Consider the following 12,059-nt stretch of genomic DNA (forward strand, 5'->3'; position numbering starts at 1 on the left):
TGCAGTAAGCATGACCCTTTGTCCTTAAATACTTCATTCTGCATCTTTCTAAGGACAAGGACATTCGCCAACATAACCACACTACTATTAGTATACCCAAGGGATTTAACATTGAAACAATAATATAAAATCTATGTTCAATTTTCCCAATTATTTTAACACTTTTTTAAAGTTGTTTTAGTTTTTTGTTGTTGATGATCTAAGATCCAGTCAAGAATCATAAATTTTATTGTCATGCATTTTAGTCTTCTTTAATCTAGAACAGTATCATCCCCCACCTTTGTTATATCTTTAAAGACATTGATATTTTGCAAGAGTTTCTGTTAGCTGTCTATAGAATGTGCCACAATCTGGGTTTGTCTCAGTTTCCTTACAATTACACTCCTATTAAACATCTTTGGTACTAATACTACATAGGTCACACTAAGAGAATGTTTACCTGGGCACATAGCAATACCGATTGTCCTACTCCATTCTGTTCCCTGGAATGGATGCCATCATCTTAACCCTAAGAGAACCACTCTCCAGGAATCGATTAACTGAAAGGACACTGGACTCCTGCGGAATCTGGGGATCAGAACAGCCGTATCTCCCTGAACTGCAAAATTTCAGGCATTTAAGTGAGAGATAAGTAAATATTCACCCTTTTTGAGCCACTGGTATTTACATTACTACAAAGGAATAAGAAGGAAACTAAGTAGGAGGAAATCTGGTATAAGTAACTCCTACATTTCTGGTTATATGAATTAATAAATAGATTTATTATTTAAACTAGTTTGAGTTTGGGGCTTGTTGTCGCAAAGGTTGTTACATATCTCGAAATATCCTGACACACAGGCTTTATCACATCTATGAAAATGTGTAAGAACACAGAAGAAACAAATCAAACAATAAGTCCAAATGATAATAATACAAAGAAAGATCGTGTATAATAAATGAAAAAAACAAAGAAAGATTATGGAAAATTTCCCCCCAAAATGACATTTATTAGCTACTAAGATCAAAAACATGTTTATTTCTCTTTTATAGTCTTAGTTCTCTGTAGAGTGAGTGAAATATACAAGGGACTCTATGAATGGTTATCAAATAAATTAATTACTATATTATATCAATATCAATAAGATGGGTAAAATTGCATTATCACCTTTTATAGATGTACTATGACATCTATAGTGATAGATAAAAAACCATGAGAGAAAAGAAAATTAAAATGGTTAAACCAGAAATATTATGGGAGAACTAAGAGACACCAGTAGCTCTGGACATTTTCTCTGAAATGTTCTTGACAGGTCGTCCTCTACTTCTTGAAATCCTAAGAAACAGACTCAAAATAACAGATTAATTGGTTATATGAAGAGCACTCCCCATTGGAAAGCCAAATACGCTTGGAGACTCAAGTCTTCAGAGACTTTAAAGAGACACCAAACCTAAGAGAACTTTCCTCATGAGGGATCCACAATGTAGAGAAAAGAGAAAATAAGAAAGTCATCAAATGCCAGCTGCCTTCATCACTGTTGTTTCCCAAATAGAAAGACACTATTCAGAAGATATCTTCTGGAAAATGCTGGAAGAGACCCCAAAGTGGCATAAACCACAAACTCTCCAGCTGCAAAAGGATATCAGCATGTGGGCTTGTATTTCTAATATACATTCTTGAATATGATTACAATTTTTGCACAGAGTTTGGATTTATGTATATACTTAAGTGTATCTTTGGGTGTTTACACTTTTATGTTCGATGTGTCTTGACTTTTACTGTTATTTGTAATGAGGTCTGTATAATACATGATTTATTTGTGACTTTAGATGGATCTGGCACCTGAGGACATTCTTCTGTGCTTGTATTTAGAAATGGAGTGTGTTATGTGTGGATTTGTGGAATTTACGTGTGTGGTTTGGGAATTTCCTTCTGTGTTACAATATAAGAGAATGAAGTTTGAGAGCCTGTAAGATGCAGAAGTAAGAAATTGAGAAAGGTCTTATCATCCCTTTCCTGAGCATTTTTTAAAACTGGAGACATCCTCATCCCTTGGATAGTTGAACTGCTTGACTGCCTGGAGGAGCTTGAAAGAGAGGATTTCTCAAATTCCTTCTCTCCCCCTTGAAAACTATGAAATTTTTTTGATGGTAAAATGATAGAAAAAGCAGAAAGGCTGAGTGAATCTTGTAACTGAAGAAAGACATAGGAAAAAGAAAAGTACAGGGCAAGAGGTGATAATTGGTCCAGACAGGAGACAAGCTGAGAGGAGGGGAGACAGAAAACATGTGAAAGAAGGAAAGAAAAAGAAATAGAAAGATTCAAGAGGGAGAAAAACAGGAGAGGAAATTCTCTTGACTTGGAATGGGATTTTTCATGCCTTGAACATGGAACAATTCCAGCTGTGAGGGAAAAAAAATTCTTCTAGGAGGGAAAATTCTGCCCCAGCCCTGAAGGAAGGATGGGAAAAGTCGAAAAGCTAGAATGATCCAACACTCAGCCCAGGATGAAGCAAAAAAGCTCAGTGTGTTCTTCTGAAAGACAGGCACTGCCAGGGGGAGATTAAGTCAGGGATCCAGGCTCAGAGAGACAAATATTTGTCCAGAGTTCTAAGAGTGATCAAGTGTGGAACATGGACCCAAGGCTGGACTGCCTAATTTCAAAGGCCATGCTATTCTAAAAGAAAGAGAGTTTCAGTGCTGTGATTAGGTGCAGAAAGAGGTCGTCTTTGCCCACTTTGCTATCCCACAGCTGAGACTCTTCCTTGCCATTTCTCTGTGTTCTAGTCCAAGGGATGTGAGCAAGATGAGTGCAAACACCTCCGTGGTGACTGAATTCATTCTCGTAGGTTTCTCCCACCTGGTCAACCTCCAGGGCTTGCTCTTCTCTCTCTTTCTCACTGTCTACCTGTTGACCGTGGCAGGGAACCTCCTCATCGTGGTGCTGGTCTCCACTGACGCTGCCCTCCAATCCCCCATGTACTTCTTCCTTCGAGTCCTCTCAGCCCTGGAGATTGGCTACACGTCCGTCACTGTCCCCCTGCTGCTTCACCACCTCCTGACTGGCTGGCGCCACATCCCTCGCTCTGGATGTGCTCTCCAGATGTTCTTCTTCCTCTTTTTTGGTGCCACGGAGTGCTGCCTCCTGGCAGCCATGGCCTACGACCGCTATGCCGCCATCTGCAAACCCCTTCGCTACCCACTGCTGCTCAGCCGCCGAGCGTGTCTGCAGCTAGCTGGGACAGCATGGACCTGTGGGGCAATGGTCGGGCTCGGCCACACGTCCTTCATCTTCTCCTTGCCGTTCTGCGGCCCCAATGCCATCCCACACTTCTTCTGTGAGATCCAGCCCGTCCTGCAGCTGGTGTGTGGAGACACCTCACTTAATGAATTGCAGATTATTTTGGCTGCTGCCCTCATCATCCTCTGCCCCTTTGGCCTCATCCTGGGCTCCTACTGGCATATCCTGGCTACTATCTTCCAGATCCCATCAGCTGCTGGCCGCCACAAGGCCTTCTCCACCTGCTCCTCCCACCTGATTGTGGTCTCCCTCTTCTACGGCACTGCCATCTTTATCTACATTCGCCCTAAGGCCAGCTATGATCCAGCCACTGACCCTCTTCTGTCCCTCTTCTATGCTGTGGTCACCCCCATCCTCAATCCCATCATCTATAGCCTGCGGAACGCTGATGTCAAGGCTGCCCTGAAAAGGACCATCCAGAAAATGGGGCCCACAAAGATTTGAAAAGGGGGTGACAATGGCAAGTGCTGTGCAGAGCTCCCAGTCAGCCCCAAATAACTAAGGATTGAGGGGAGAGCAGGCCTGAGCCTCAAGAAGGCAGATTTACCTTTCAAGAGCTACTGTGGCCAAACCCCCTCTGGAGACCCCTCCCCGACACACACATCCTCTATCCTGCCTTCTCTTGCAAGAAACAAGATGCCCAGGATGGAGGACGAATTTTACAAGAAGAGCAAGCTGACAACCAGGGGGAAAGTTACAAAATACCATCCCCACCAGACTATCAAGGCAATAAAATTTGAGCTGCAGGATAAAGTCATTTGACATTTGCACATCCCAGGTGAGACATTTGCTTCCCCACTGGTACTGTCAGTAATGCATCAGCACACAAAATTATACCTGATTAAATCTGTCACCAGGCAAATGGCAAATTCCTTAAGAAGTGAGGAGTGATCAGAAAAGTTTCAATGAAGGTAAGTTCTTATGGAAATCAGTATGACACAGTTAAGAGAATAGATTTTGATGTCAGATAAATTTAAAATCAAGTGTTAATTCTTCCAACTGATTGGCTGTATGATCACAGGCAAATGATGTAATCTCACTGAGCCTTCAATTCCTTATCCATAAAGTTGGAATAACCATAGAGTCTATTTCTTTGGGTTTTTGTGAGGAGTTATAGTCTTGTTAATCACCAAGCTTAGTCTCTGGCACAAAATAGTGTCTCAACAGATGTTTTTATGAGCAAGTCAGACAGGTTAGCACAGAAGATAATGTCAGCCTCACGTTGGATATCTTTGCTGCGGGGAGAGAAGGGTATTATTGAAATGTCAGTGATACTGGGACCCCAGAGACTGAGAGGAAGGTGGAGGAAGAGACTGCACACATCACTGCTGCAGGAAATTGCCACCCAGTGCAGACGTGAACCAAAACCACCAGGACACCGAAGAGCAAATATGATCAGCTGCAACATGCAGGAGAGTCAAAAACCTGCAGAACAAATGAATGAGATAAGCTGGAGAGGTTAATCAAAAAAAGACATCTCCAAGAGGCAAGTATTTATTAAGAGTTAAAAATACAATCTACATACTTTTTATATTCCCAACACTTTTTCAAATTTGCCAGCATTCACTGTGAATTTTCTGTGAATTTTCTTTGTGCCCATCGCTCTGTTTGGCACGGTGGTGACTGTCCAGGGAATATGGGTGGCGATTTTGCCAAGATAGCACTTGCTGTCTGGTTGGAGAGAAAACACTGACCCCTGTGAACTGTCAGAACAAAATGCAAAGTGAGGACACACCCAAAATGCTAAAGTGAAGAGAGAAAAGTGTTACTACCCCCATCGACACCCCCCAGAGGGACGGTATGGCCTTCCTCATACTCATTTTATCCATGACTAAATCTCAGAACCACTGCTCTCCAATTGTATCCCCAGCCCAAAGCAGAACGGCAGAGAGCAGCACTCTTAAAACACTTAAAAGTTCCTGCCTCCTACTTCTCTCTGCTGACTCCTCCTTCGTAGAATCGTCTTGCTAAAGGCTGCTCTGCCATGGGCTCCCACTGAGGACGGCTACAAGCAGCAATGCTCAGAGACTCAGAGGGAAATGTTCCCTCACATCTCAGTGATAGGAGTCACTGTGCTTTTCCTGTCATATAAGCAATAACTTTTTCTCACAATTTTATGGAGTTATAATTGACATATGATAAATTGCACATATTTAAGTGTACAATTGCTAAGTTTTGACGTAGGCATGTACAATCATGAAACGAACATATCCAGCCCCCAAAGGCCTTCTCATGCCCCATTATAATTTCTCCCTCCCACCCCTCCCTGCACTCTCCATTCCCAAGCAACCTCTGAGCTGCTTTCCATCACTATCATTTGCCTTTTCTAGAGTTCTACATAAATAGAATATTAATAAAAATGTACTGTCTTTAGACTGACTTCCTTCATTCAGCATAACTACTTTGACATTCATCCATGTTGTGGTGTATGTAAAAGTTGACTCAACTTCTGAGTGGTATTCCCTTGTAAGGATATACCACAATTTGTTTATCCATTCACCTGCTGATGGAGATTTGGGTTGTTTCCAGTTTTGGGTTATTACAAATAAAGCTTCTATGAGCATTTGTGTACAAGTCTTTCTGTGCTTTCATTTCTCTTGAGTAAGTACATACTATGTAAAATGGCTGCATCATACAGAAGGTGTTATGTTTAATTTTTTAAGAAATGATGTAATCACTTTTCCTCTTTGTATGACTGCTAGTAAGTTTACACCTGCATTTGTAACTCATTTCCAGAAAACATGCCACTCCTCACAGTATACTTTCAAAATACTTGGTTTCTGGCTTCACTTTATTTTTTCTATTCTACTTTTTTCTTTGTCCAATCTGTCTCATCCTTACTTTCTGCATATTTATGTAAGGCACACTACAGTCTTTCTGGAACAAGGCTTAGAGTCATCAGCAGGTGACAAAACAGCAGGGGCAATTGTTGAATGGAAAGGCCCTGGGTTTAGACTGAAGACCTGGGTTATGATCTCTGTTACCAAAACTTTACATGACCTGGTGCAAATTCCTTTCATCACCTTTCTGGTTTTCAACTTCACAATCAATAAACAGAAGGGCTGAATCAAATGAGCTTTATATTGGGTTCCAGCTCCACTATTCTATGCTTATTTTTCCCAAGGGCTCTTTGCTTCTTGTACCTGATTCTCTCACAAAGAACCAAAAAGAATATTGTGGTGAATGCTACTTCTCCACCACCACTACCAAGAAATCTTGAACTACATTAATCCTGAGCCAAATGTAAGCATGTTCACTTGGTTGCCATGGCTAACACTAAAATAGTTAGCAAGTTTCTGAATTCAGAACTATGACCTCAGACCTAAAAAAAGTCAAGCAGATAGGTTTCTGTTTCATTTCTTTACAGAGAGAGTTCCAGGATAGAGAAGACATGCATATGCTCATCAGTAGACAAGAAAAGATACAGGGAGGAACCATTTATTGGCGGGATCTTTGGGTGACCAAGATCCACCTTTCCCCAATGCTGAGGTACCAAGAGATCAGATGACACTTGTTCCCAAAGTCCAGTGAGCTTTCTGCCCCATCTCTCTTTCTAGCCAATGTTCCTCATATCTGTGAGCTATATCTAAGCAGCCAGTAGCTAATCTAGAAAATACCATCTGCAGCTGCAGTGTCTCAGACAGAGGCATCAGCTCAGTACCTGCGTGAGATCTCCCAAATAGGGGAAAAGCCCATCAGCATCACGGTGTAGTTATAAGGCAGTTTCCTAATAACACAGTGGGTTTACAAACCAGGCACACGTACTAGAATTATTAACACAATTGCCTGATAAGGGTACCTAAAATTCCACTCTTAATGACTCATAACAACCCCTCCCTTTAGGTCACATATAATTTTTCACTTTAGGAATATCTGATAAGGTGCATTTCCTGAGCCATTTATCATTTAAAGCTTAGGGGGAGAGGTATTAGAAAGGAAGTGTCCCTCAAGGGGGATAGGTGGCAAAGTTTAAAAGTTTGACCATGTCCCAGTCGTGCCCCAGTCAACAATACAACTCCTCTTGGATAAACAGGACCTCACCTACACACTCCTTACTTCCTAAGACTTTTCTGAGCTGTCTCTGATGACCTACAGGGGCACTATGCAATTTTATAGACCACTCCCACTGGCTAGGGAACATGTAACAGACCACCCCATGATTTTTTCTTTTCTGTTTTAAAAAAACTCTGTTGCCTGGGCAAAGGACATGGTGTCAGCCTAGCTCACAGCAACCTCAAACTCCAGGGCTCAAGCAATCTCCTGCCTCGGCCCACCTCCTTTCAACACAGTTTGCACGGATTCAAACACTATGATAACCTTTTATTTGGAGTGAGGTAGGAATCTGCAGTGGTAGAGCTGAGAGCTCAAAACCATTGACTTGTCATTACAGGAGGCCAGTGGTTCTCAAAATTCAACCCCTGATCCATAGCAACAGCATCACCTGGGAATTTAAAAATGCAAGCTACTCCAGACCTACTGAATCAAGGAATCTGTAGATAAAACCCAGTTCATAGTCTGAGAACTACTGGTCTTAGCTCAAGGGAAAGTTACTACAGTATTTCAGGGTTAGAGGTATCCTCCAGTACTACAGAAGATGCAGTTACCGAGTGTGGCCACACGGTGGCAGAACAATTCTGATATCCTGACACTTAGCAATAAAGGAGTAACTATTTAATACTAGCACTGCTACAGGAAAAGGCCTCTGCCCAGAAATTGGTAGGCTCCTAAAAAGTTCAGGAGAACTAGAAAGCCATGGTAAAAGTTTTTGTAAACAATAACTTTAAACCAATCCCAAAGATAACACAGGAAAGTAGGTTTGGTCCAAATAACGTATTTGGAAAGAGAAACACTGGTCTCGATCCACCACAGTTTAAAAATGGCTTTCTGCAGGGAGTAGTCGGTGCACAAAAAAACAGAGGGCAGCCCCACCTTCTAGGAGGTGAGTCCAGTGGAATTTGGGAATAACTTTCACCTCCAAAAAGTCTGATTTTCCAGGTGGGGGACTGAGAGAAGGACGGTGTTTCCACCGCACCTTATCATCCCTGAAGCCTCTGCACTGGGAAGCATCAAGTGCTGAGAGGAAGGTGAGGCCATTGACAGCCCCATCACCATCACCCTTTCCCGTGTTTGACTTCTACCCTGAGTTCTGCAAAAGACAATGTCAACTCAAAAGGAAGAGGCTGAGGCACGAAATGTAACTTAAAGAGTTTATCTGAGCCACAGTGAGGACAGCTGTCTGGAAGACTCAGACCCAGGTAACCTTGGATATGAGCTGCACTCAGCTTTGTTACAAGCAGGTTTTTAAAGGCAAAAAAGGGTACAGGGAACAGGCTGGCACACGGTTGTTTGTATTCTCAATGGTTTAGAGAAATAACACTGACTGGTAATTGGCTATATACTGTTAAGCTACAGGGTATGGGTTATAGTGTCTCTTGCAGCATTGTCGCGTTAACTGAGAGCTGCTTGTGGCGACAGCAAGCAGGTTCAAGAGATGAATGCAGAGCTCAAGGGAGGAAGTCGGACGTGACTTCCATCTCATTTTAATGCCTCTTTGGGCCTTATAATTTAAAAGAATTCGCATTTCTTAGCTAACAGTTATTTTCTATTCTCAAAAAGAAGTGCTTTTTGTTTTGTTTTGTTCTAATTTCTAATTACTCAGATGCTCACCATGTCCACGTGGAAAACGTAGGCAGGAAATTCCACCAGTGAAGAAAGGGCAGAGTGCAAAAAGTATTCTGAAACTCGCATCCCGTGTATCACTGAAGTTCAGAATATCCTGCTTCTTCACTGGAAGTTGAAGGTTGGGTGGAGCGCAGAGAGGAGGGCAGGGAGGAGCGCAGGGTGGAGCACGGACAGGAATGCGGAGAGGAGCGCAGGGAGGAGCGTGGACAAGAGCGCGGACAGGAGGGCCGAGAGGAGTGCAGAGAGGACACGTTGACCGCCTGACACAAATGAGGGACCTGGAGCTGCACAGCTCAGGTCATTCTGAGGGTGGAAACATGAGCAGGAGGGCCACCTTCTCCACCTCCAACATCACCCACAAGGCAGAGCAGAGGCTCCAATGAGACACTAAGGAGTGGAAGATGAAAACCATAGAAAATAGGACGAAGCCACGTTAGGGTGATGAGGAAACTCTAAAAAGGTATTTTTCCCAGACTCATACTACCTGTTATCCTTCTGCTTCATATATTCTGCTCCCAGACAATTCCCTGGTGACTCAAGCACCCACGAATCTGCTGTCTGATCTCCCACGCTGTAGAGGACGTGGGAGAGACGCTGAGTGGGCAAGAAGAGCAGTGGCCTGAGTCCCGGAAACCCCATTTAGTCACCATGCAACCCTGGAAATGGGGACACAGAAAATCAACATGAGCTCCTGTACTCCGCCTCCACACTGTGGCCCCAAATCTTCCTCGACACGTCCCACTGAGGACGGGTAAAGCCTGGAAATGGGCCGCCCCTGCTCGGCCCCAGATGGGAGTCTCAGGCTTCAGCCCCCGGGCACCTGTACGCCCCGTGCAGCTTTCAGCGCATGATGAGGTTTTGCCTTCCGACTGCAGCTCTTGCCGCACACGTCCCAGCCCTGGCGTAGGGCTTCCCCCGCTGCGTACCGGGCGGTGTGCAAGGAAGGAGGAGCGGCTGTGAAGGCCCCGCCGCAGTGGTGGGGACGCCCCGCGATCCGACCCGCCCTTGCAGGGGTCCGCTGGGGCTGCACCGCAGACGCCGAGCCGGCTTCTGCCCGCTGTGGCTGCGCCCGCCAGTGTAGGCTGAGGCTGGAGAGGTGGCCGACGCCCTGGCCGCACTGCAGGGGCCCACAAGGCTCAGACGGGTGGGAGGGAGAAAGCGGTTGTGAGGGACAGCGGATGGCAGCGCAGGGAACCAGCTCCTTGTCCTCCGAGGTATGGCAGTAGAAAACCTTATCAGGAGGCTCCCCAGGCCCGGTCCCCGCCAGGCAGGACTGGGGAAAGGAATCCCTGCAGGTCCCTCAGCGGGGTAGGGGTGTCAGGCACGTCACCTCCTGAGGGGAACAAAGGCCAGGGTTAGAGATGTGAGGGAAGGGCCTGGAGCGCGAATTACGAATCAGATTTTTGCCCTGGTGTTGAGGCTACCTTTGGCTCACTGGGCAAATCGCTCTGTCTGTACGCCTTTTTCCTCATCTGTAAAATGGGGAATATAGGAAATACTAACAGGTTTGTTAGGAAGATTAGCTGCTTAATAAATGTTTCCTGCACGGAGCACCTGAAAAAGTAAAGGAATAAAGGGATACACACATTCACAGGATCCACAATTACTTCAAAGTCAGTGAGCTGGCTTCTCACCAGAAACTCAGACAATCCAAAAACAAAACAAGCAGAAAGTTCTTTCTACTTGGTTTTAGTAGGGTTAAATTCCTAATTCTGTTTTACTCATAATTATATCCACAGAAAACCAAAACCAAATACACAGTGCTGAGATTTCCCAGAGCCACAAAGAAGTGAAAAAATTCCAAGCGGACAGTAAGAAAATCAGACTTCCTCATCGCGATATCAGTCTCCCCCATTCTACCTGGCACCAGCCATGCAGAAAATATCCACCCAACTCACGATTTCTACACTGGAAAAAGTGAGATTGAGGTGGTTAATCAGCTTACTCACCACCTTGGCCTCCCTGGCAGGATACCTGTCCTTTCGTTAACTCAAGGGAAGCATTGTAACTGCCTGAAGGGAGAAATATCCCTAAGGACAGGCAGAGACAAAGGGGGGAGTAGGACTACCATCCCTAGCCCTGGAAACTTTGCTCTAGAACTCAGCCAAAGGAGTTGCCAAATCAGAGTGGCTATTCAGCAGCACCATGCTGTAGGAGGTACATCCCACAGGTTCCCTGGGCACAAGGCCCTAGCCAGCCTTCCCACACTGCTGGGATAATCCCTTTGGGGCCTCTCCCATTCAAGACAGGCAGAGCTCTGGTCATTTACTAAAGCCAAGGCAAACCTGGGCTTAAGGAGCCACCTAAATCTGAAAAGGAAGCAACAACCCAGTGGTAAAGATTTGTTAAGCAAATATATCTGATAAAAATCCAAATGACAGCTGGGTGCAGTGACTCACACCTGTAATTTTACCAATTTGGGAAGCCAAGGTGGGAGGACCACTTGAGCCCAGGAGGTCGAGACCAGCCTGGGCAATAGTGAGATCCTGTATCTATGAAAAAAAGTAAAAAAATGAAAGCAAAAACAAGCTAAGCAGAGAAGACTGGAATCAATAATTCTTGGATGCAAAGACATAGATATATACCCACAACAAACAATAGCAGAGAACTGTGACCTTCCCAAAAAGACAAAGCAAAAATCCAGAAACTGACCCTAATGAAATGGCAATTTGTGAGCTCTCTGACCAAGAATTCAAGATACCAGTTTTAAGGAAACTCAGTGATCTCCAAGATAACACAGAAAAGCAAGTCAGAATTTTATCAGAGAAATTTAACAAAGAGATTAATTTTTTAAAAGAAATCAAACAGAAATCCTGGAACTGAGATATAGCACTCATTGGAGCCTCTCAATAGCAGGATGGATTATTCATAGGAAAGAATCAGTGAGCTCAAAGACTGGCTGTTTGAAAATACACAGTCAGAGGAGAAAAAAGAATGAACATGGAAAAAGACTGTCTACAAGATATAGAAAATTACCTCAAAAGAGCAAGTCTAAGAATTATTGATGTCCAAGAGGGAGCTGAGCAAGAGCAAGGGGTAGAAAGCTTATTCAAAAAAAATAAATAAATAACAGAAAACTTTCCACAACTTGAGAAAGAGA

At 44.0% G+C, this 12,059-nt stretch overlaps 1 protein-coding gene and 1 long non-coding RNA gene across 4 annotated transcripts in view; one reads left to right on the plus strand and one right to left on the minus strand.

Moving 5' to 3' along the window:
• Positions 1-2,712: 2,712 nt before the first annotated feature.
• On the plus strand, positions 2,713-3,731 carry LOC123632806 (olfactory receptor 10C1). The gene has a single exon (XM_045543478.1). It carries the CDS (start codon positions 2,783-2,785, stop codon positions 3,719-3,721), a length of 939 nt encoding a protein of 312 aa, XP_045399434.1. The 5' UTR covers positions 2,713-2,782; the 3' UTR covers positions 3,722-3,731.
• A 971-nt stretch (positions 3,732-4,702) lies between these two features.
• Positions 4,703-12,059, minus strand: part of LOC123632807 — a 38,968-nt gene continuing 31,611 nt past the window's right edge. For 2 of the 3 annotated variants that reach the window (XR_006733469.1, XR_006733468.1), the window contains exons 3-5: positions 9,444-9,615; positions 4,803-4,980; positions 4,703-4,727 (exon numbers count right to left, since the gene is read on the minus strand). This is a non-coding gene — a long non-coding RNA (uncharacterized LOC123632807). Of the gene's footprint in view, positions 4,728-4,802; positions 4,981-8,944; positions 9,616-12,059 lie in introns of all 3 variants that reach the window. The other variant, XR_006733470.1, reaches the window with a different exon arrangement.

The sequence above is a fragment of the Lemur catta genome, chromosome 2 (genome assembly GCF_020740605.2).
Source record: "Lemur catta isolate mLemCat1 chromosome 2, mLemCat1.pri, whole genome shotgun sequence".
In the NCBI taxonomy this organism is placed as follows: Eukaryota; Metazoa; Chordata; class Mammalia; order Primates; family Lemuridae; genus Lemur; species Lemur catta.